General features: G+C 37.2%; 1 protein-coding gene across 11 annotated transcripts in view; it reads left to right on the forward strand.

Moving 5' to 3' along the window:
• ERC1 (ELKS/RAB6-interacting/CAST family member 1) overlaps positions 1–26,200 on the forward strand; it is a 296,380-nt gene that overhangs the window by 110,276 nt on the left and 159,904 nt on the right. For 5 of the 11 annotated variants that reach the window (XM_062616671.1, XM_062616673.1, XM_062616663.1 and 2 more), the window contains 3 exons: positions 4,193–4,228; positions 13,769–13,962; positions 24,131–24,142. In XM_062616671.1, coding sequence (XP_062472655.1) covers positions 4,193–4,228; positions 13,769–13,962; positions 24,131–24,142 — 242 coding nt within the window. The remainder of the gene's footprint in view (positions 1–4,192; positions 4,229–13,768; positions 13,963–24,130; positions 24,143–26,200) is intronic. The other 6 variants (XM_062616667.1, XM_062616672.1, XM_062616674.1 and 3 more) reach the window with 3 other exon arrangements.

Consider the following 26,200-nt stretch of genomic DNA (forward strand, 5'->3'; position numbering starts at 1 on the left):
TGTCTCAGAGTAGCATAAATACTACACTGTTTAGAGGAGCATTAATTTGGTTTTAACTGATTTTAAAAGAGCAGATGGTGAAGAAAGCACAAAACACGCCAATTGAAATAGTGATAACACTTCTATTTATAAAAACAGAACAAGACAAAAAGCAACATGATTTCTTAAAGAAACTTACGTCTTGGGTTGTGGTGTTCTAGCTGTTTCTTTACATCTACCCAGTAAAAGAAGGAGTGCCCATGCAGTAGTTTGGAACTCTGTCCTAGTTCCTCAGATTAATGTGGGAACAAATTTTGAGTCACCAGTTAAGACCTGTTTAGGATTTCTGTTGTGTGGGTACAAGGTGGGTGTCAATGCACCTGAGAACTCTGTGTAAGTGAAATTTACACACATACTTGTATCTAGACACATGATTGTCCTTTTTTTTTATTTCTGTTACACAAAAGAAACAGTTCTGTTATTCAGCATCAACAAAGTACAGCAGCAAGAAAAGGTTGTGTACATTTAAGTAGTCTCACAGGCTGTTTTCAGTGTAGCGTAGAGCAGGTGAGTATTTCAGAAGTCCTAAAGGACCCTTTCCTTTGAATTCTCTGTCATGAATTGCAGTTTCGCCATTTGTCAGTGTGTTAATAGTAATGAATTGAAGAATACATTGTAGCTAAGATTTGCCAGAGATTGTTATAGCAATTGGATGGTAGTTTGTAGGTAGACAACTACAGGGGAGAACATTGTTACAGTTACTCTAATTTAAAAAAAAAAAAAAGTTACTAGCTGGGAGAGCACATAACAAATAGGTTATGAAAAACCAGTTGTGGAAATTCAATCAGTTAGGGAATATGTCTGTATATTTAGCATTTGTTAATGTACTGCTTTCTGCTGCTCCCCCTGAGATCACTTACCTCACTATAAGCAGTGAGTATATCAGTAGTTTAAGTGGGTGTGGAGGTTGACAAAAATCTAGTCAAGCATTGCTGGCTAAAAGATGAACATGCAGTTAATTTGTACTGTGATGACAGCTCTTCGTTATAATTCCTTTAGGGCCTACCTCTGCTTATTCCATTTCAGAGGGGATTATGCTTAATAGCTAGTATCCAGGAACATTGCATAAGGACACTGAGCCACTTCATAAGACCATATATTTTTGTAATCTGATACCTTTTTTTTTTTTTTCCCCCAAGAGGTAATTAAGCGAGTGACCCTTTTCGTGAGGGTTAAAATGGGTAAATAGCTCAAATGTTAAGAGCACTATTAACTGTACAGGACAGCTATGGAACAAATAACTGTATTCCTAATTTGGTTCTGAGAAAAATAATGAGTGTAAATTCATTGCATTGTACATACAAATAGATTTGCATCTTCCAATCCAAAGAAGCTCTCAAAATAATTCAGTCAGGATAGTTTCAGTTTTACAAGCAAAGAAAGTTGATAGCATGCCATTACCTATGTGCATACAAAGCCCTTCCATAGTACTCTGGATATCTGGTCCTCTGCTTCAAGCATCATTGCTTATTAGGGCATTTGGACCATTGTTTCCTGTGCAGAGACCCTAAAGTGATCTCTCACATCCTACTAAGACAAAATCATAAATATCTTGTTCCTTTTTTAAATACTTCGTCATGTTGGCCTCCTGCATTCTTTTTATTCAAGGGTAAATTAAAGTTCAATGGGAAGATTTTTTTTTTGGTGATAAGGCAGTCCACAATGGCTTATTTATAAAGGAATGAATGTTCTAGGACCCAGTTATGATTACATGTAACTAACCATGCATTTGCTTTCCTCAAGCTATACGAAAAAACCCACTTCTACCAGTGATCCTCCTTGCTTTCTAGAACAAAGTCACAATTACTCTTGGTTACTCAAGAAAAAGTAGTTAACAACCACTTGGATGTTTTATACTTATGACTAAGTTTAGATATTTCTTTAATAACCTCTTTTCCAGCTGTTTTTAGTTTGCCAATGTATTTTGTCACTTGCAGAAAAGAAGAAAAATGTATTTTTAAGGGGCTTTCTCTCTTTAAATACACTGCAGATATTTATTCAGGCAGTCTGACATTTTCAAGGTGCATTAATTCCTTGTCATCCTTGAAACAATTATGAGAGAGAATCCAGCTTTTAAAACCTTAGGTTTACACATCTGCATTGTTAACAATTGCAAATGACTGTCACAATTAACCATAAAACTAATGGCTCCAGAAAGCATTCAGTCTAAAGCTGAATTAGAGGTTTATTATGTTGAGTTTTATTACATTGTCTTAGCACTCTTTTGCATAAGACACGCAGGTAGGACTCTCTCATTTAGCTCATCAGAGCAAATGGCAAAAAGCTTATTCTTTTAGGTTATTTCCCTTACAGTTTGGACAGAGATGTGTCCAACATCAATCTTGTTTCCCTTGCCTCTTATTTCCACTGAACAGTTTGAGTACTTTCAGTTAAATCTATTAGCCTTAGAAGTTAAAAAGCTGACAGAAGAGACTAAATGGGACTACTGTTAAGCCTTTAAGCCATTAGATAAAAAAGATTTGGGCAGCCCTTGGAAAAAAACCCTTGCTACTCTCTAAACAGGGAACTTCTGAGAAATCATAAACAGTGCAAGCTTCCACTTTTTCTGTAAAAGGGGTTTAACTTTACACTAAACTGAAATATTATTAAACAACTGGAGTTCGGGGGTGCTGAAAAGTTCCTGGTATTATTTTTCTTTCCATGTAAGAAGTCTCCAGTGTCTGACTCTAGGTGTCCGCTGTTCATTGTTACTATTTCTCTTCTTACTAATGATGACTTTATATTGATCTCTGTCTCAGCAAATAAAACTGCAATGTTTATCATATTTGGGGTTGGGTTTTTTAATAATGATACCATGGTTATGTAAATCATTACATGGCCTGGTGTCCTGCCTTAAATAGTCTCCTTTTTAGCTGAGATGGAATCATTAGAGGGAAATCACACGCAGGGAGTTCTCTTCCTGTTTTTCTGTGAAGTGTTATTTTTATGTGTGGTGGTTTGTTGCTTTTCTGTTTTTTTTTTTTGTTGTTTTTTTTTAAATTGGGAAACTCATTTTTCAAACTCCTATTTTAATGTAATAGTTTTACAGTGAAAAAAACTTTCTTCTAGTTGTTTTTCTTCAGGATACTCACTTTTTCTGTCTTGTCTTTCCCATTCAATATGCTTTGTTTCATTCTGGTTTTCTCATCTGGGAGAGGCCAACTAATACAACAATCTGTTCTGACAAAGATGAGCAGATTTTTGTCTATCTTCATTTCCACTGCGTAGCTTTCCTCCCTATAGATATTTTCCTTATTTGAAAGTGATCAAGGTTAGAGAAAAGAAAGAGTCCAAAACCATATTTTAACAAACATCCCCTTGGTGCATTCTAGGAACTTTTCATCAGAGAATGTTAGCAGTGATTCCCTGCCAGGAAAATACCTCTAGATTCAACAGGCTCACTCAGAGGGTGCTTTTTTTTCTGCTGTGTTGTTCTTCCTTCAAGTTCTGGAGGCTGGTACCTTTCAAAACACAGGAAAAAATGACTGAAGCATTGACCCAAATTCTGTGTTTCACAAGATTTAGCTCAGCTAGTCTAATACAGGCTCTGGTGCTTTTTATTTTAGTTCACATGAATATCGTGCCACAACTGAAAACATTACTGGTAATATTGGTGGATAAGGTAGAAATACTATTTCTTGTTCTCAGCTGATGATCTTTTTTTCTTCAAAGAAAGGATGATAAATGATGTATTCAGAATAGCAACCTAGAAAGGAAAAGGCTACCATTGAAATCCGGATGTCTTTAAAAGTAAAAAGCCAGCAAGTGTGTTTAGCGTTCTGATAGTGTCAGTTACCGAATTAGTTTTCTAAATCATTTAGCTGCCTTGTAATTGATATAAGTGAAGCACTAGAAATTAAAGTCCTTCTCAACCTGTAAAACCCAAACACAGGGCTACATTAACTGTGTGAAGACTGAGAAATCAATATCAAGTTTGGAACTTGCAAAGGGGTAACTCTCCATGTTTGTCATGTTTCAAAAGCTCATTAGTAATGCATGCTATAATCACAAACTAAGATTCTGTCATCTTAGTAAATTAATGTTGTGGTTATTATTTTAAATTCTTTTCTCGTTGCATCTATTCTTTTTCTCTCTCACACTATTCCTATCCCCAACTTTCCCCATCTTTTCCTGTCTTTTTTTCTCCTTTTAGCACACTGAAGTTTTATTGAGTCATCCATCCAAGCCAGTAAGTTCCCTGGCAAACTGAGAGGCTGTTGCCAACTCCATTTAATTATCTGTGTTGCATGTGTATTCACCTGTGTGCTTGTATGTGGGCCAACATAGAGTATACTGGTGAATTACTTTAGTAATGGGTATGGATAGTATAGATAAAAGCAAAATTCTATGATAAGTCTGACCAGTCATGCTCAAAAAAGCCTTCTGAGATGCTTTTATTTTATGGCTGTGTTGGTCTAACTTCATTTTTGTTCAGACAGCTTAATGTCGTGCCAGTGTTTTTGTTTCCCTTTGCTGCAGTTGCTTGAAGTGTCCTGTAGCTTTTCTTTCATCTTCATTGTTCGTGCATTTTTAGAGCAAGAATGTAGAATTTCCATGCAAATAAAGCTTCTTGTGTGAAAGAATTTTGTAACACCATGTACAGCAGCACATAAGAAATAATATTTAAGCTATGGCAAGTAAAAGATTGCTTAAAAACTTGTGTAACCATTAAGCTTACTGGTACTGTGTCAGTTTAATTTTGGATCCTATTACCAGCCTTCTGTTTGATGTCAAAGAGCACTCCTTTCAAGGAGTGTTTGTATAATAATATCTTGACACCGTAAATTACGTAATCCAAGGTGGTTTTCATCAGAGATTTCTTTTGTGACTGTGTGCATAAAGAAATTGTGTTACAAAACTTTCATGAGTCTGGTATCTGTGTTTCACTTGACAATGATCAGGGTAAATGTAGCTGTATCCTGACAATCATTGCCTGAAGGTCACAGGTTAGCTGGTGCTTTTAATAGTTCAGGTTTTGTGACACACCATATTGGAAATTATTTTAATGAAGCAGATAATGCATTTATGGGCCTAGATTTGGGAAAAGAGTTGTGGTATGCAGTAGGGAAAATTATTTTCATAGGACTATCAGAAATAACAATGAATAGTCAACTAGGGCATAAAAACTCCTGCACTGTATTTTGAGTTATTTATTCTATATAAAACCAGTCATTAATAAATATTCTAAGATATTTGGTGCACAAAGATTAGAAAAACAGATTTTTTTTCTTAAATGATATAAGATTAGTGGAGATGGCATTTAAAGATTTCATTATTTAGTATTTCACAACAGAGGCTATTTTTCCCCAGAGGTTTTGTGTGTTCAGGTATGAAATGCAGACTCAAGACTTTTCTGCTAAATTAATACCTTCCTTCACTTCAGAATAATTAGACAGTCTCCTAACCTGTGGATTACACTGGTACAGTCGTTACTAAACTTGAGTAATGCATCCTGTTAAATAGGATTTATGTTTTTAAATGTTTACATTGTTTCATTCAGTCTGAGATTCTGTTTGGTTTTGTGTTTTTTTGAAAGAAACTCTCAGCCATAACAGCTCACTGTTTTTAAGACCAAAATGTAGAAATATGTTAGTGTTATTTTTTTTTTAACACTAGTTATTTTTTATTAAAAGATTTGGTCCTTTTACCGGATATTTTTGATGCTCCTCTTTAAATTTATCTAAATTGGTTAAAAATGAAATGCATTCTCTATTTGTACATGCTCAGTAGAAAGATAGATTTAGGGATGAAAGATTCTACCTGCATTGGTTATACCCCATCCTGAAGATGGAGCAAGAACTTCCCATTGCCTCTGTCCATTACCACAGTCTCTTCTAGGTCTGGTCATTTGAACAGACAGCAGCTCTGCTAAGTAGACTATTCTCCAAATATGACGGTGGTTCCAAGCAGCTGCTTGATCATATAGAGCAGAAGCAAGAGTCAGCATCGTGGTGTGCAGAACGGATCAGGACAAATAATCTGTTAAGATTGGAAGTTCATACTGAAAGTTAGCCACTGGGAAGATAAAAACAGATTGGATTTTTCTGGGTGAATTAGTAGCTAGGATTACCAGGAAATATGAAGAAAGGCTGAGAGAGTTGGGGTTTTTCAGCCTGGAGAAGAGAAGACTCGAGAGACCTTATAGCAGCCTTCCAGTACATAAAGGTAGCTTACAGGAAAGCTGTAGATGGACTTCTTACAAGGGCATGTAGTGACTGGACAAGGGAGAATGGCTTTAAACTGAGAGTTTTGGATTAGATATTAGGGAAAAAATCTTTACTGTGAGGGTGGTGAGAGATGGGAACAGGTTGCCCAGAGAAGCTGTGGATGCCTCAACCCTGGCAGTGTTCAAGGCCAAGGTAACAGGGCTTTGATCAACTTGGTTCAGTGGGAGGTGTCCCTGTCCATGTCAGGAGGGTTGGAACCAGATGATCTTTAAGGTCCTTTCCAAACCAAGCCATTCTATGTTTCTACAGTTGTACTGAATCTGGGACTCGGTGAAAACATAGTATGAGGATTGGCTTGTACATGGGTAGGAGACATGGGGCTACAGGCGCTGTTGGATAGAACTAACTGTGCACAAAAAATGCCTCAAACCTGAAAAAAGGAAAACGATGAGGAGCACTGGTAGATTAGTGGAATCTGATGGGATAAGTGGAGTGGAATTTGAGCCTGGCAAAATGATATTGATAAAAGGGTGGGGAAATGATACATAGTAAAAAGGGACTGTACTTGGTGCAAATAGGTGGGGGAATTTGTGCCCAAGAGAGCATATTCTCTATGAAATCTTTTATAGCATGCACAGTTTCTGAGACTCCCCATTACTTGGAAGTCAGAAAATACAAGATGTGGGAACAAACTGTATGTGATACGGCCAGCATACAGGGTAAGGTGCAAGAGTCTCTGTGGTGGCTTTTAAAATTCCAGTCATATTGATGGTCCATAACAATGTCAGAATCATCTCACGCAGTAGAAAATTGGAGGGGTTTTCCCCTATTTTCTTACACTTAAAAAATTAAAACGTATCTACTCTACCCCATTTAGAAACCTTGTTAAGATAACATTAATTTTGAGGAATTAAATATCCAAAAACTAGGAAATGGTCAATGCAACATTTTGTGGCCTTTCTCATTTTTTCATTTTGAGGTGTTTGTTACAGCATTTATAACTTAATTATTTTATGCCACTTTTGCATTGAGTAAGACCAGATATTTCTGTATCTCAGTTTTTCACCTGCACAGCAGGTATAATAACACATCCTTATTTCCCACTGGTGGTGTTATGAAGTTGTTAGTTACCATTTGCCAAGAAACAGCCTACAGCACAATAGAACAAAAACTGGGTAAATACTTCTTTTCAGTGTCATTTTGTAACTTAAACAAGGCATAGAGCCATGCACTGAATATCAAAAAACCAAGTACTGATTATCTGATTATTGATGAGTAAATCCCTTCTGCACATTGAGTGAAGCTCTATTTCTGTAAAATAGTAGCATATGTTCAGGTGAGCAAGACCTAGTTTAGAGGAGACATGGGTAAGGGGGTTGAAGTATGTTCACAAATAAAGCAATCAAAGAAGGCAATGGGCATTTCCCTCCTCTTTGCACACTGTGTTGGCATAAATTTTAAAGAGAGCAAGTTGTTAATGTTTATTAACGACTATGGGAACTCATATTTCTGAAGAGATCATTTTTTTTAATAATGAGTTCTCTCAAGGCATCTCCCTGTTATTTACAATTTGAACCTTCTTTATGAAATTATTCCAACCAAATACTTGCTTCTTCGGTGTCTAAATTTACTGTCACATTTACAGAGACTAACCGTTGAAAAGATTTTGTCACTAATAAGATAACAAACAACTCTTTGTGACAGGCTCAAGTTTTCCAGTACATAGTATATAAAAGAATTCACTTTTACTTCCAGGACAGCCTTTTTGAAAAGCTGCATTACGGTATGTGACTTTCAAAGCATTGGAACTAAAGGGAGGAGCAAGACTGGTTGGTTTTCAAATTTATAATTTGATGAACTAATAAAGACACAAGAGAATGCAGCACACATGTTTTATCATTTGAATTGCTGCCTTCACGATAGGAAAAGTGAAATCATTATATGTGTTTCTCTTTTGCAGTAAATAATCATAATACAGTTTTGTATTTATGCATGCTTTTATTATTTTTAGGAGACGTGAGGCACACTTGGAAGTAGGAGGGTGGATTAAAATGGGATTTCAGATTCTTGGGAACTTCTGTTTTGTGGCCAAAAGTTCTTGGCAACATTTGTATGTGAAATGTTAAACTGAATTTACTGTCTCAATTCATAGGTAAAAGTAGAAAGTGTTTGCAGTGAATTATTTGCTGTTTGATTTGGTTAATCTTTTAGGAATAATGATTTGGAATTTTTGTCATAATGTTTGGAATTTTTATTTACATTTTAGAACTTTTAAATCAGATCTGTGCTATTGTTTTCTACCCTGCTTCTGGCATGCTTTAAGCTGTGTAAGGCTACCTTGCCTCTTAGTAAAGAGTTTTTTGGCACGAGAAATAATCATCTTTGAAAATTCCTTTCAATGTGTTTAGTCTTCCTCTCCTCTCCATCTGTAAATAGTGGTTATTTCTGTGAAACATTGGTCATCTTTGTTTTAGCTGTAGAAGTTGGCTTTGTCAGCTGATTTTCTGTGGAAGCAATACAAGTTATACTACATTTATCTGAGGAACAATCACTCTTTCTTTTATTCTTTAGGTACCTGAAATATTCACCCCATCACTTACCACATTCCAGAAGGGAAATGATGGCTAAGAGCAAAAAAGCAGAAAGCTGTTAAACCACCTTTTAGTTTGTAGCTCCTCTTTAGAACTTTGAGAACATATCCGCAGTAGTAGGCTTAAACTAAGTAGTAAGGTTAAACTATTCTCAGAGCTGAGCCACTTTGAAATTAAATTAACACTGGCAAAGATTAATACTATAAGATGAGCTTTGCTAATAAAACATAGCTTAAGAAAGTGCTGTTTTCTGGCTAAACATGACAGTGTTTCTTATGCAGACCAGTGCAGAATCAAACACGCAGGTTTGATTGTGCTCCTGAAAACAGCTTCAGTTCACCTTTTTGACTCCACACAGGAGCAGACGTGGAGAGCTAATGCCAGGGTCAGTAGTAACAGTTAAGAGGTTTAAGATATCCTGTTATCAGGTAAACTCAGTGGTCATACTTATTTCTCATTTGTCACAGGAGAAAGTGCAATGTTCCCTTCACCCTAAGCAAGCTGGTTTTTCAATTTATTTAATCTTTATCATACTTTTATACCTTTTCACGTTTGTCTGTAACTATATTAAGAGGTTGCAGATTTAGGAACACTGTCTCAGGCAGAGCTAAATGTTTAACCCATGGAAATGCACTTCTTACAGTCTCTTAATAACAGCAGAAACTGTCTTAGTGCATTTATCACTTTATATGTCGATTCTGTTTAAAAAATCAAATTACTGCCTTATTTTGGAATTTTTGTACACCTTTGGTGGGCAGGGGAAGTTGTGTGGGTTTGTTTTTTTTCTGTGAGTATAGGAATTCATTATTTGTGTTTAACTTTCTTTTCGGTTAGAAAAAAATACTGCTGAATTATTTCACACGATGTTGCATTGGGAAGGTAGCCAATTTCATCTGTTCCAGATCTTGATGCGAGTTTGTGGGAAACCTCTAAATGCATTGGTTTTCTCTCCTGTACAATAAATGAATCCAGTAGGATTTTTGATACGATCATGTGACACGTATTTTGTACATAACCCGCAAAATGGACCAAAATCAGTCAGTAATTCACAACTCAGGAAGTGGTCTCCAGTTTACACCATATCAAATAACGTTCTCTTTGTGTTAGGTGAAAGTATCCATACTTATGTGCATTATATACAAATAATACGTGTTACGTGTCTTAACTAATAATTTATGTCATGTAAATAGCCCTTTTGTTCTACAAGAACCAGACACATGGACTTGTTGGCTAATTTTCTGAAACAGAAAATTGATTTCCTCTTCTCAGTAGTGTCTCTCGGGTTGTTGTGGAGGTACTTTTATTAACACAGAGTAATATAAATCAGGACTGTCCTGGCAGTAGAATTGCATTAGGTCTTATAACTTATTTTGAATTAGAGAGTTGAGTAATCCAGGCTAACAGCCTAGCTTTGCTGTTTTTTTAAAGAAGTTTCTTGATTATCTGATTATGTATTTTGGATGACTTTAAAGAGCCTGGAGGAGTATTTGCTAAAACAAACAAATAGAGATGTTTGAAAAATACCTAAATCTAGTACAGAAGAATTCAGGTTCTGTGTCTGGTGAAAACCAGACTTAACTCTAAACATAGTGTCTCTTCAGAGAATATGGATGCCCCAAGTAGACTTTACAGATGCCTCCCAGTAGGTTTATAGATGCCCCTTGAAAACAGGATTCCCAGTTCCTTCAAAGCAGTTATTTGGGAGGGAAGGATGGGGATTTTGTTTGAAATTTAGGAATAGTTGAAATAAAACCAAATATTTCAGTTTTCCTGCGGGCTGGAAATCCCAGTAGGACATTTCAGGAACACCCACCAACACTCCCCTTCCAAAGTAAAGTATGTTCCCTGAGGCTTGCCGCTGTTTGTGGAACCAACACACTTGTCGATCTCATTGCTGCAATGTCCTCCTGGAGTCTGAATCATCTTGGCAACATATTAATTAGACTTGTACTTGCTGTAGAGAGCCCTTTCCAAGAGTGTGTGATTTGAAGTGCTTATGGGGCAGTAAGGGATCTGGAAGCATCAACAGCTTTCACTACAAAAGGCTTCTCAAAACTTTCAGGCTCACCAGGGATGCACTTGGAGCCAGGTCTCAGTCAGAAGCTCAGAAGCAAAATTTTCAGATTTACAGCTCAGTAGTAGAGAGTTGTCAGGGTTTGACTTGAAAGTCACTCAGAAGTAAGGATCCTTTTAAGTCTTCCTAAATGTATTGCCTCAGGAAAGGGTTCTGTTCTATGGTTGTTGGGCTCTTCTGCTGGGATCTGATCAGGAAATTTGGGGATTGCCAGGCAGTTTATTCTAGGCTAAAATACTATGCAGGTTGTCCAGCTTCCTGGAATTCCTGCTTTAAAAAAAAAAAAAATGAAAACCAAACCAATTTAGCATCAACCCTCAGGCAGGAGAAGTGTTCCAGTATTTGAGAAACCCAGATTTGTCCCAAGGTCATAGTCCCAGAAAAGCCTGATATCGAGACATTCCTCAGTCCTAGAATGTTCTGCTTCGAGATTCTCTTGGATTTCACTAAAATGTGGCTTTGGCTTGAATGGAGCTAATTAAAAGTAAGAGACTTCAAAGCAAAAATGCTGGGGTCGATGAACAGATATTTTCCTCCAGTCTTATTTTACTGAATAATTAAACAGATTTGGCCAATTGTATTTTTTTTCTGTTTGGTTCTTTGGAAGCAGCAGCTTTTAACTCTGAGTTTTATGCTGCTACAGTTCTGTCCAATTACCTTTAAAGGCCACTGGGTCTATCGGATTTAGACTTACTGTGCTTTGGAGCAGAACATTGGCAGCTTGTAAAACAACTTTCCAAAGCTGCACATAAGGAGGGGAAAAGTCTGTAGTCTTATTGCCTGTTGTAGGCTCACTTCAGACAAGAGAAAGGTCTTGAGTTTGCCGGCAGTCTTGGTTGGCAGGATATCTCCACCAAACCTGTTCTTCACTAACGCGAAAATGAGCAATTCTGAAATACCTTTAATTGACATCAAATAGTGGTTCAAGATACAAGAGCAAAGGGTCAGGAGAGAATGGATAGATAGTCCTTAGTCTGCTGGTTTGAATTCTAGCGCAAGTGCTACCTTTGTCTTTGATATGCTTGGGAACTGTTGAATTAATTTTACTAATACATCGGTGCTTTTTATAAAAAAAAATTAAAACCAAACAAACAAACAAAACCCCACAAAAAAAAAAACAGAAACACTCAGTTCTCTGAGGCTTTTTGTCCCCCAGTTATTGAGAAATCATATTTCCTAGATAACTAGGCAAAGACAATTTCAGCAGGTAGCCAGACTCCAGCTAGTCCTAGTCTATATGGTTCAGATAACTAGTCAGGACTTCAGTACATCAACACCATCTGTGCAAATCTATACAACATTGCATGTTCATGTGATTATTGAAGGCTGTTAACCTGGGATTTGTTTTTGTACCTGGACTTGTGCAAAGTGTTGAACGCTGTCCCACGCGACATCCTTGTCTCTAAATTGGAGAGACATCAATTTGATAGGTGAAGCACTCAGTGGATAAAGAACTGGCTGGATGGCTGCACTCAGAGAGTTGTAGACAACAGCTCAGTGTCCAGCTGGAGACCAGTAACGAGTGGTGTCCCTCAGGGATCTGTGTTGGGACCGGTCTTGTTCAACATCTTCGTCGCTGACATGGACAGTGGGATTGAGTGCGCCCTCAGCAAGTTTGCCGATGACACCAAGCTGTGTGGTTCGGTTGATACGGTGGAGGGAAGGAATGCCATCCAGAGGGACCTTGACACGCTTGTGAGGTGGGCTGATGCCAACCTTGTGAAGTTAAACCATGCCAAGTGCAAGGTCCTACACCTGGGTTGGAGCAATCCTAGGCACAGCTACAGGTTGGGCAGAGAAGAGATTCAGAGCAGCCCTGCGGAGGACGTGGGGGTGTTGGTCAATGAGAAAAGAACATGAGGCAGCAATGAAGCCAACCGTATCCTGGGCTGCATCAAAAGGAGCGTGACCAGCAGGTCAAAGGAGGTGATCCTGCCCCTTTACTCTGCTCTCGTGAGGCCTCATTTGGAGTATTGTGTGCAGTTCTGGTGTCCTCAACATAAAAAGGACATGGAACTGTTGGGACAAGTCCAGAGGAGGGCCACGAGGATGATCAGGGGCCTGGAGCACCTCCTGTATGAAGATAGGCTGAGAAAGTTGGGGCTGTTGAGCCTGGAGAAGAGAAGGCTGCGTGGAGACCTCCTAGCAGCCTTCCAGTATCTGAAGTGGGGCCTATAGGGATGCTGGGGAGGGACTCTTCATTAGGGACTGTAGTGACAGAACAAGGCGTAACACATTAAAACTTAAACAGGGGAAGTTTAGGTTGGATATAAGGAGGAAGTTCTTTCCTGTGAGGGTGGTGAAGCACTGGAATGGGTTGCCCAAGGAAATTGTGAAGGCTCCATCCCTGGTGGTGTTCAAGGCCAGGTTGCACAGAGCCTTGAGTGACATGGTTTAGTGTGAGATATCCCTGCCCATAGCAGAGGGGCTGGAACTAGATGATCTGAAGGTCCTTTCCAACCCTAACTATTCTATGATTCTATAATTATCTAGGCTAAAAATAGTTCTGATACTTAATTCTACAACCATACCACTGTTTCAAAAGTGTATTTTAGACTATTTTATACCCACTCACTCTTACATTTCTTTTCCTTTCCTTTCAAAGAAGTTTAACTTTTTCATATTTTCACTTAATTCTTCCATCAATTCTAATGAAAAAAATTCACTTTAATTCTTTTAGACTGAATCAAAAAAGGCAAATTTATTTCTAAATTTTATTTCCTCTGAAGTATTTCCCAATACTTGTAAGTAGCACAAGTGCTGTATATTTATTTCTTTGTAATGATTATTCTTTCCAGCTTAAAACAGATATCTAGATAATGTTTTGCAGTCATCATAGTATCTGTAAAATATATATGTTTGAATGAAGTGTTTTTTCTTGAATCTTTTTCTTACAGGCTCATGAAGCAACAATGGAGGCTAGGGCCAGCCCAGAGCTGAGTGATCGTATGCAGCAGCTGGAAAGGGAGGTAACACGGTATCGGGAAGAATCTAGCAAGGCTCAAGCTGAAGTGGATCGTCTTCTGGAAATCTTGAAAGAGATGGAAAATGAAAAGAACGATAAGGATAAGAAGATAGCAGAACTAGAGAGGTGAGCATGGTATAAAGGTACCCAAGGAGCAAAAAAGCTGATTAAAGTTAGCGATAACTTAGTCCATTTTTCTTCTCCTAAAAATCTTAGAGTTCCTATTTTGGGAAAGTCTAGAGGTTTTTTTGCCTTCAATCATTTATTTTGGTAGATGATAAACGAAAAGGTTTCTTACTGTATACTTCTATTACCTGGCTGCTTAAAAACAGGGCTGATACAGATAGAACGAGAAGGGTAGACAGAGCTGTAACAGAATGAAGATGATAGGAAAAGTTGCCGACACCATGTTGCTCTTGGAGAGCAATTAATTCTTTTGATTTAATAAATTCCTCAAGCATGGTTTAAAAAAAACCTAAGGACTAATAGGAAAAAGTACTTTAATAGCCTGTGATACTAGTTACCTAGGTTCTTCTGACAAGTGATATTGAAACTCTGTACTGGTAGGAACAGAGGTAAACTTTGGCTCATTTGAAGCCAAATGAACACATTTGCTTTTGTCCAAATGAAATCTGATTCAGCACTTTTCATCATTTTCTATCTTTCTGTGGGAGCTAGTGTTCACATTTTTTTTCAGTACTTTAATGTACAAAAAGTATAATTTATTATGATTCCATGACGTTCGTATTGCAATTATAAATAGTAGATATTGGGAAAGACTTGAAACAGGTCCTGTTTTCTATCAGTTTCTTATGTTACATTGGACCAAGAGTGAGTTTCTAGGCAGTAGTACCTGTTTGGGGCTTTTTGTGTACTTTACTGTTCTGAGTGAAAAATTACTAACTTAGAAAAGCAAAATACTAACTTAGAAAAGCTGATTATTCCCATTTGCCTTGTGCCAGCATAGTCTGTCTAATTTCTATCTTAGCACTATTTAACTGCCCTGCATTTAGTGTCAGGACGATGAGGGCAAGTGAGCACTGGTTCTTTAGGATGACAGTGGTTAGTTATTATTCAGTGACTTGATGACAGTCAAATTATGGGCCCCTCTGAGCAATTTGAAAAACTCTTTTCTACGAAGTCCATTCTTATTTCCTTGAAAGTGACAGAGATCTGAAATAGTTCAACTTGTCAGGTAGGTTTCTTCTCTCTTTGTGATTGTAAGTAGCATCCTGTTAGTTTTATTTAAGTAGTTGTTTTATTTAACTAAAATTCTTTATACCCGTGGTGCAAGCTTCATGTGAACACTCAAAAGTGAGGATACATCCTTTTTAACTGTCTTTCTTTTTTTTCTAAGTAATATAGCTTTCAGCCCATTGATAGATGATGCATTCAGCCTAACATTCAGGCAATAGGTGTATAGAGTAGGTGCATTAACTCTAGACATGAAAAATCTTAAATAGCAGTTACAAGCCATATTTTTCTGTGTGATTTTTTTTTTTATTCCCTTAGAGGGGCCCATCTTGGGCGTGAAGTTCAACATGTCATCATCTTGGGACATGCAAGTTGACTAGGGATCAAGATATAAGCAATAAGTTTCTGTTGGAAGTAAGGTATAGGGAAGAAATATGTTCACAGTGCATTATTTTTTTCTGTGTGCAGAAGTAATTATTGTTTAGGAAAAGCAGGTCAGAAATATTTATCATTCCTCAATGTGATACCTAGATGAGATTGGAGTAGCAGGAATAGTTTCCTTATGCACACTTTTAATGCAATTCTCATTTTCTTATTACATTAGCATTCAAGATTGGGAACTGCAATGTCAAACACTGAATAAGCACATCGAAGTAATCTATAATTGAAAGAGTTTATAGTCTACAAAGCAAAAATAAGAAAGAAGCGAAGATGGGCTTCCTCTTTTACAGATAAAAGCATTGATACCCAGTATTCAAAGAGTTAGCAAAGAGCTTTTTCTTTCAAAAGATGCAATTCTAGATATCTGCAAAGCAGTTATTTTTCATGTTACAGCGGTAGTTTCTTGCTGTTTCAGTCATAGACCAAACCATTGCTCCATCGGTGAAAGCATAAAATCATCAAATGACTGGGCATCATTCCATAACAATTTGGTGAATGACTATTTAGTGTTAGCCATTCCTTCTTACCACCAGATCTTCACTCTTTTCAAGAAAAAAAAAAATGGTGGTACTCTTCTCTTTTTAACTTGTCATCTTTTCTACCAGCACTGAGATAACGTACAGTATGTCTTTCTTTTACTTCTAGTATGTGTTTTAGCAATGTAAAGAAAAGACTATTTTTGTTATCTTGTGATTGCCAGCAGCTGTGTAAATCAAGGTGAGGGGGGGAATCTCCTTGTGAGTTTTTACACAAAGCAGAGATTTTAACATGCCTATTCAATGCATAGGTTGGTCCTGGTTTTATCTACCATGCTTGTTTATAAAGTATTCTTTCATGGCTGAACTGATATACCCAGGCATGATACATGCATGTTTAGAGCTAGAGCCTTAGTTTCCTGAAAAGAATAAATAATTTTGCCTTGTAAAAGTCCTTCCTAAACTGTGGTCCATGCAGAGCAAGCTGGAAATTGTCTTGACTTCTAACGCTTCTACAGCTGTTCAAACTGTGCTGTGCAAAGAAGAACCCTAGTGATTGCAGAAGCATTTGTCAGAAAGCACAAAAGTGAATGTTGCCGTGCCTGTCAGGAACTGCTATTATTCCATGTAGAGCAAGATGAAAAGAAATAAATCACAGTCAGAGAATAACTGTACTAACAAACCCAAGATTTTTCAAAAGAGTGTCTCCCTGGAGTTTTCCTTTATGCTAGTTATATATGACAGCTAGAATGTATGTCATCAGGAGAAGTGAAATAGTAGAATGGTTTCACCTATAGAATAGAAGAAATGAGTCGCCTGTTAGGGAGGTATGTGTAGGGGAACAGAGAAGGAAAAAAGATAGGAGAAGAAGATGAAACAAAAAGCAGAGAACTGTTCTCTTAAGCCCTTTCAATGATGGCAAAGCTGCCTTCAGTTCAAGTTAAAATAAAGAGGGAAATGCTTCCATTCTTCAATAACTGTTGCAATTACTGTGTGGGGGATGCTTTTCAGTGTGAATGGAAGGAAAGATATAAAAAATGCGTTAAGTATGGTGCATGCTACACAAAAGTTTTGGAAATACTCTAGAGTCAACATGAGGTTGAAATCACAAGCTCATTGATTTATATCCTCTGTGGGCAGGACTTTGCTTTTTGTTATAGGAAGGTGGGCTATAGGTCTGCATTTCTTCTGTGGGTGAACAGTCCTCTAAGTTTTGTTTCTGTCCCCAGATTGTGGTGGTATAGAGGGTTTTGTAGGTGTCTGGTTATTCACTTCCTTTATAACTAACTGTTTGCTTTTTGTATTGTCATTCCATAACCTCCTGTCTCTCTGTAACTTTTCATTTTGTGTTTTGTTTCCTTCCTCAATTTTTCTCTCTATTTTCACTGTCATGTCCTGGTTCCATGAGTTGGTTTGTTTTGTACGTGTGGGGTTTTTTTTTGACTATGCCTTTTCTCAGAAAGCACACCTCCCGCAAATTGCACCCTCCCTACCAGGTGTCGGTCCCTGCACCACAACACGTAGGGGGGTTTGTGTGGGACTTCCTGGGAAAGTGAGTGCTCTATAAGGCTTCTGTTTCCTATGGGGTGGAATGTCACTGCTGGCTGCCCGGCTGCTGCTGCTGCTGCTGTTTGGGTCTGCTGCAATTATGCTTTTTTTCTTAGGTCAAACAGGAACTGGTTATGTCAAGTACAAGCTCTAACAGTCTCTGCGTTCAGCTCGTGTCACAGTGGTTATAACCACAATCCAGAGGAAGTTTGCTGCTATTCTCCCTGATTTAAAGTCAACAGAAGCTGTTGCTTTTTATTCTAATTCTCTTGCTGTGATTCACCTTTAGTTCTAACCTCTGCTATCAGTTCTGCCTGAACCACCTAAAACTCAACTGTTCTAAAATGTCTCATTGATAGAGGTCAGTATTGACTTATTCTTGAGGTTTATTGTGATTATTATCCTGTAATAAGAACAAGGGAATTAAAAAAAAAGGAAGGTTAAAGAAAGAAAAATACTGCTAATAATCAGGGATGTGACCATCACAACCTTCAGATGGGTAGCATACACACAGAGGTATTTGTGCATGTATTCTGCAAAAAAGAACTGTTCTTGAGTGGTGGAAGTAAATATATATATGTATATGTTGCTTCAGAAGTAAGCACTGACTAAATACATATGGAAGTCCTGGTTCCAGTTACAGACCTAAAGTTGATATTAATTTGGCATGCTTGCTATGCATGATAGGTAGTCCTTGTAAAGACATAGGACACTACCATTTTTTTGTTGAAGGAACCTTAACTTTGCTTTGGTAGCAAATGAAGACGGTAGTTAGCTTTGGAATACCAGACGTCTCATTAAGAACAGCTGGAAATGATGGCTATTTTAAGAAAGAGATTGGGGGATTTTTTTCTAAAAAGAACTTAAGGTTGCCCCATTCAAAAAGAAACCTTCAAACTTTGATGTGTAGCAGCCAAAAGGTATACTCCTCACATTAAATGTTTCTTCTCAATAGTAAATAAAAATGAAACGTTAAAAAACATAGGGTGATCTCAAAGGAGTGCTGACAAATGTGGACAGTACAAGTATCTTACTCAGTATGTCTTTGAGACAGTAATATGTTTGTGTAGCAGTCTGTGAAGGATAGAGAGAGAAATTAACTGCACGTTCCATCAACTTTATGGTTTCCTAGAATAGTGAAAAGGAAACTATACTAATAAATTATGCACTAAGCTTAAGTCAACAATTTGAAGTTGAAATACGTATTTTCAAACTACTACTCATGTTTTACAGTAGTTGTCTTTGGTTTTCAAGTTGGTTGTTTCTGTGAATTCTACATATATTTTTTAGAGAATTTCTAAACGTGAACCACATAAGGGCATGAAAGTAGTTTAAAGTAAAAGGGATGTCAAATTAAAGAACAAAAGCTGTTCATGAAGTCATAATTTCATCACCATTAAAGTTAACCTTGAGAGATGGTATGACTATAGTTCTGTATTATTGTAACTCATTAGAGTCCTCCAAAAATGAATTGCACTCTGATTCAGGCATAGGAAAAACTGAAATAAATAAATATTACTTTGAAGTACTTGAATCCATTTTGATATCAAAAATTCATAAAAGCAAATTGAATATATTTATCTCTTGGTTGCATGATATTATAAGGCAGAGTTGGTTGTTCTCATCCACTTCCCTCAAAAATCCATAGCTTAAGTGAATATTAAGATTCTAAGATTTATCACTGAAAACTGAGGACATTCCAAACTGAAAATTGCCGTGTAGTTTTAATTAACCACTTGAGTCTGTGCATCACAATAAAGTGATACAGTGTTTAACTATATGAACAATTTTTTTTTCCACAAGAGTGTTGCCTTTGGTGTATGAGGGATGTAGCTGAAACTGTCCTGAAAAAGTCCTGGGTGTGGCTGACACCTGTCATGGAAAAATTCAGCACAATTTGTTAATATTTGGCAAACAACTGAGAGCAAGGTTTTCCAGTGGAAAGAAGTTGAGGCCCGTAGTTAGCCCAGCTCCACTTCTGAGCACACAGATCTATTGAATACTAAGATTTTCATCATTTCCAAGCTGGGAAATGAATGTCATTTCTTTCTTTTCACTCTTGCTTTATCTTCATACAGAATGAACACTACACCCAAAGTCCCACATTAAGTTTCACAGAGGAAAAAACAATACATTTTGTATCAACATAACTACTTTAAACAGATAAGAATATGAGATGCTAATACGTTTACCTACAGGTATTTTAACTTCAGACACCGGGAAATGTGCAGATTTTCAGAAGGCAGGTGTCTGCCCTCTGAAAGTCAACCTTTGTTGAAGTGCCTTAAGGTCAATACTCAAATTTACTAATTGCTTTTGAAACCTACATCTAAGAAAAAAGAGACAGAGAGACTGCCAGTAATTGCAAATCCATCTGCTGAGAGCACCAGATAAAAAAGCCATCATAGTGATTTTACCATGACTCCTCAATCCATCCTCACCTTTTTTATATAATGGGATATCCTTTTTCCATTTGTTCTTTATTTATTTTCCATTCTCTCCCTTTTCCTGTGTTTTGGGAAAAACTTTGATATTGAAGAAACAGCTGGTCTAAAAAACAAGGTCAAAAACCGCAATTACTCCAGCCCTTCACCTGGTGAGAGGTCAGGGCTGGTGCAGGCATTGGCTGAATGAGCTTGCCTGGTGTTGCCCTAGTATTATTGCCATATTCAAGCAGACAGGACTAACACTATTAGAGTGATTCATCTCTATGGAACTGAGTACAGACTTTCTCCTTTGTTAAATTCAGCAATAGGCTGAAAGCTTTGTTTGTCTGCTAAACCAAGGCTAAGGATCTGATCTTGGATCCTCCAAGAAGGACCCTGTACTACGGAAATACTTACAAGTAATTAGAAGTTCTGATGGTGAACTTTTTTGAAAGCTTCTTTTCCTGCCAAATTTCCTGTAGCATTCAAGCCTTGGGTTTTTTTAATCATTAAATCAAGGTGGTTGTCTAGCATTCCCTCTCATGCTTAAGTCAATTATCTGTAATGAATATAGGAGTTGTCATTTGATGATTTATACTCTGCTTGAATTGTAGCAATTATTTAGTAAACATCTCCTAACGTAACTGCTAAGTCAGTAGTATAACAGCTATGATATAATTAAAATAATTATAAAACCAGATAAGAAATAACATCATGCAAATAATGAGCCTAGTTTGCACATTAGGGTTTCATTGTTACCTGTTTCGACTACATCTCTTCAGAAGTTGTTTTCTAGCTTTGTTTCAGTCAACATCTTTGATTTGACTCACAAACTAGTAGGTAAGGAGGAAAAAAAAAAAACCCAAAACTTTTTATACAACTGATACAGTAAAAATAAAACTGTCAGATTCTTACATTGCTCTGGAGTACAGTAAGAACAAAAGGAAAATCCAGTAATCGTCAGTAAGACAGTGAAAATAGCAACATTAGGGCTCCATGGCCATTGTGATCATGACTGTGCTCTTAGGTTCATGTATGCATATGCACATGGATGCACGCGCAGACCTTCTCTATCTCTCCGTCTCTTCCCTATTAAACGCTCCTCTAAATATCAGCTAAAAAGAGAGGAAAAGACAAGCCATGATTCTTTTTACCAAGAAAAGGTATCAAAAGTGGTAAACATAATATGCCTTCCTGCTTTGACTGACTCTAGGAAGATCAAGTGCATTCTATTCCCTGTCAGACTGCTTGGAAGGAATGGCAAAGTAATAAATATACACAGTCACTCACTGTCAAACTAGTGGAATTCAAAGGTTGACTAAATATAAATGATTACATAAATTTCTTTCTAAGTACATCTGAGACTAATGTAGCAGACTCATTCCACTCCCAATAATATACAAGCATGTGGAAAAAATTATAGCTGGACTAATCAATAACTTTTTAAATATATATATATTTCATAATTAAATTACTAAAGTTTTCACATCTCACTGATTTTTTTGCTCTGCACCCAGCGATCAGATTTAGGCCAGCTGTATCTTTAAAATGAATGCGATGGCATTTTGAAAGAAGATGGGTTTCTCTGAGACTGCTGTTTGGTGTTACAATTGTCTTGTCTCCCTGTGTGACTGTTGCATCAGAGTACACAGTTAATGGGGCTGGGCAGAAACGCTGCTGCTGGATCTTGTAAGGAATGCTGCAAGTGTGTGCTCTTGCTCGAAGGGAAATAATGCAAACTAAAGATTATTATTTTGCTCTGTAATGGGCATGTCTCGGTATGTATCTGATCCTGCTTGCTTGGGGCTGCTTCCTGGGGCAGATGCTTGCTATGCTCCTCTGCTCAATTTCACTGATGTAGTCCCATGCACTGAGGCTTCACCTCCAGTCTGCAGCAAAACTCCACTGACTTCCTAATAGCTGGTAATTTCCAGCCTCATTTTTAGTTTGAGTGACAGCACAGTTCCAGATTTTTTCCAATTTTAATGTGCTTTCAAAAATTCCTCATTTTTGTTTGGATAAATATAATGATTATTCTGAAAATCCACATTTTTAAAAATATTTTGAATCCCTGTAAAAAAAAAACAAAACAACAAAGCAAAAAACAGAACAAAAAGCAAACACTGAAAAGGGGGCTACCAATTACACAAAAAGTATCTTTCTTTGGAAGAAAGAATTTATTCAAAACCAAAATGAAGATGTAGCAATAATTATTCTCCATTTAAATCCTGTGCAGCTGGGTAAATAATACTTCTGTAGCATACAGAAAATTGCATGTGACCTCAGCATAGCGTTTCAGGTACTGTTCTGCCTTCCTTCATCTTCTGCCAACAAAAGATGCTACCCTTAATAGCAGTTGAAAGAACAGTATGGTTCATTCAGATCCTACAGGGCTGTTCTGAATTCTAGCCTCTATTTTTTTTCACTGTTAAATTGAAGAAAAAACATAACAACATCATTGCAATAGAACCAAGAACTACAAAGGATCGCTGAAACGCAAAATGAGAGGTCTTAAACTTTCATAACGTAGATTCAGTAGCAATCAGAAAAAAGGCTTTTTTCCCCATGCCTTATTATTCCCATGTTTAATCAAGTGTTTTATTTTCACTTTTTTTCTTTCCTTTTATTAAATCTGTTTGACCAGTTGTAGCTCTGCAGCTCAGCTTAGAGAATCTACTCTTGGATTTCAGTCAGAATTGTTAGTTACACACTTCCCTACATGAATTAACTCAGGCTTTTGTAACATTATAACTCACTTCAAGATCAAACAATGAGATGTGGTATTTGGCATTTTGCAAGTCTCATCTTTACAAAAATCCCCAATAACACAAACTTTACAACAGCTGTCCTTGAAGAACTTGGTTTGAAGAATGCTATTTTAAAAGGGAAAGAAAAGTATCTTTACATCAACTTGTCTGTTACAGACCAACATGACACTGCTCTGCTGTATCTCACTCTGAAACTGCTGCTTGTACAAATTCAGTATTCTACATTGTTGTTTGTAAAATATATGCCAGAAATAAGGACTTCAAATTTCATTTGTCTGGTTTCATATACCAAACATAATACCAGTTAGCCTGTTCTATAGAAATATTTTTCTCCAGGCCATATCCTGCCTTCTTAGAGTGAAATTTTGCCATGGGAGAAGTGCCACATATGTTGTAGAAGCCAAATTGCTACTTTGAATAGAAAGACATTAACTTTTCCTCTCTTCTACCAACTGAAAAAGGTGAAATATCTGTACTGACGGCTCCTTGTTGACTTACCTTGCTGTTATCAGTGAAATTGACAGCAGACGCCTATCAAAAAATATTGGAGATATTTGAAAAAAAAAAAGCAATAATGAACCTATAGGGCCTCATGTTGTACAGGGGACTCCAGCATTTTGTCTTGGTCAATCCTGCTGTTGAACAATGTTGGAGAGAACTGTTAAAAATATGTCTCTGTGGTCATTATTGTTTTTAGATTGCACCTTATATGGGAGAATTAAAACAGCAACACTGCAGGAAGAAGAGGCAGATGCTATTTTTTTGTCTTTGGAAGGGTGACTTCAATGTCAAAATTAAGAAAGGTGAACTTTTAGCTTTGACAAGCCTTCATGTCTTGAAGGCTTTACTCCATGGTTGGAGTTTTTCCCCCTTTTATGTATTCCCTTTTGACAAGTCTAGGTCATCTGCAGAAAAAGTGAAAAATAATGTGTTTTGCTCATGGGGATAAAATAAGGCCATAGAAGATGACATAAAGGAACACATTAGGGTTCATCTCAGAGAGCGAAATGCCACATTTTAAAAATGTTATTTAGAATTCTGGAAGAAAGGTACTTCTAGTGATGTGGCGTAAATCCAGAGTTTTCTACAGTTGGCATATTTCCCTTTTCCAAGAACTCTTACGTACTAGAGAATATTTTCTCTACAGAAAGTTGCCTCTAAGTGAAATGGTGTAATCTAATGTAAAGATCCTTTTTTCCTTTTTCTTTCTTCTTTTTTTTTTTTTTGTTTGTTTGTTTCTGTTATTGTTGTTGTTAAATTGATGTCTGTAAAACGTGCAGCTCTGTGTTTGTGAAAGATTGTGCGTTTGTATGTCATTACCTGATTTAGATCTGCCTGTTTTGTCCTGTATTCTTGAACTGCCTTATCTCTGGACACTGTTTTCACAAACTCTAACTCTTTTTCTTTCGCACCTCCTTCCTGGATTTGCTGCTTCCTTCAGCCTCACCTCAAGGTCAGTATTCACTTTTAATAAGGGTGTTTATGAGACTGTTGTCTATTCAGCTAAAATTGTGATCTCACAGAAGATTGCACATCAAACTACATGATCTACAAAATGAGAGATCAGGGATTTGGTTAAGTCTGTGTAGGAGGATGGGTTGGATAGGGTGCATGTTTAGAAGGAACTTGTACTTGAAGGGAAGAATTTATATCAAACCACTGTAAATCAGTGTTGTAGTACACTGGGAAGAACGGGGACTTACCAGTGAAGCCTTTCAATGGAAAAAAAATAGAGGACCTGGAAGCTAGACAGTTTAAATATTACTGGTTTTATCAGTTATTTCAAGAAGAAAAAAGATGGAATGTTAGCCATATTCTCTGATGCATGCTACTGAGTGCAAAACTAGTTCCTTTAAAATACTAGTCACATATACTTTAACATTTGGATTTTTATCGTTGCATCTGTATCTGAAACCTTGTGGTGATGTTGCAAAACCAGTTTTGGTGCGGTTTGAATGTGTTGTGCTGTCAGAAAGAATGAAGAGCTGAGGGTTAAAGATAAGTAAATTAGCAAAAGGATACATTTGTTGAAGGCACAGAGTGATAAACTATTGAAGAAAACCTACCAAGAGACAACATGTTGTGAAGTTTTTCAGCTATGGCTCATGGTTTTATTTTTATATCTTAAAAGCAGTTGCTAAACATAGATTTTGGTCAGATAGCTAGAAGTAAATGTCTATGGCCTACATAATGCAAGTCATACAAGTCAGAGCACATTATCTAAGGCTCTGAAACCATTTGGTAGAAAGTGTCCATGACTTCTGATGAAGGAATGGTTATAATTGTTTCAGGCCATGTCTTTGCCCAGAAAGCCACTGCTTGACTGAATTTCTGAGTTACTGACCAGCATCCAACTTTTCTATTCCTGATTAACACTGAGAAATGTGGTGGTGAGTGGAATCCCATGATGCTGCAGTGCTGCTGACGCCTTCAGATTGTGTTGGTGTTCTGACCTTGGTTTGGCGCAGACATCACATTTGTGGCCTTGGCTGCATATTTTCCTTCCTCCCACAAACTGGAAAAAGATTGAAAGTTAATCATGTTTTTGTCCATCAATACCTTCCATATTCAGTGTGTCATACTGGCATACTTGTAATTGTTGGGGAGAGGAGGGCTGTCCTTGAATGACCCTTTTTCTTCAGGTCCCAAAGAAAAGAACTGCCAGGAAGCTTTTTTGCTCTGTGAGCCTTCTCTGAAATACACGCAGTGTCTTTTCTTGCATGAGCAGAACTTCTGTTGGGTATTTACCAGCTGCCACTGTGAGTGGAGTTGGATGTGCTTTGTCTGGCTGATGTAGTGCTAAATGTAATGGAGTCCACCTGTCAAAGATATTTCTGCTTCAATCCATATGGCTATAGGTCTTTATCAATACCTACACCTATACTGGAATTTGTGATGAACAAGAGGGAGAACTGGATTTAAGGTGTGTTTTGGGTGTGTTTTCTTTGAGACCTGACATGATTTCTCTTTTCCAAACAATGTAACCGTAACTCTTACTTCTTTCATTTAGAACATACTGTAAAATGTGGCTAGAAAATGTGTGACTGCAGTTTGAGCTGGCCAAGTGTTAGGATCTTTGAAGAGTTTTCTGATAAGAGATTGTCCATTCTGTCCTCACAGTGTCCTAAGGGTTTTATGGTTTGGGGTTTTTCATTTTATTTTTTCCTATTTTTTAAAATTGATTGCTATGATGTCTAGTTGCTGAGTTCTTCATGTATTTGTTAAAGTAAGTCTAGAGTGTCAGGGAATAATAGGTGAAATGACTGCTCTTGGAACTGCAAAATCCCTGCTGGACAGAAACACAATTAAAAGTTTCTCTTAAGGACAAGTAGGAAAATTAACAGAGCTTGTGGTAGCACTTGTTTCCTTTCCTATGCCTTTCAGTGTTTGCCTAATTGCTGTTAACTTCAACATACGAAGAAACAGCCATTCTGTAAAGTTACACTCTATGTTGGAAGCTACTGTGGGAGTCATGACTTTATTTTTTCTCTTAATGGTGTCAAGCAGTTAT

This window comes from Pezoporus occidentalis, unplaced genomic scaffold, assembly GCF_034315485.1.
Source record: "Pezoporus occidentalis ecotype Australia unplaced genomic scaffold, CSIRO_AGI_Poc_V1 ctg19, whole genome shotgun sequence".
NCBI classification, from domain to species: Eukaryota; Metazoa; Chordata; class Aves; order Psittaciformes; family Psittacidae; genus Pezoporus; species Pezoporus occidentalis.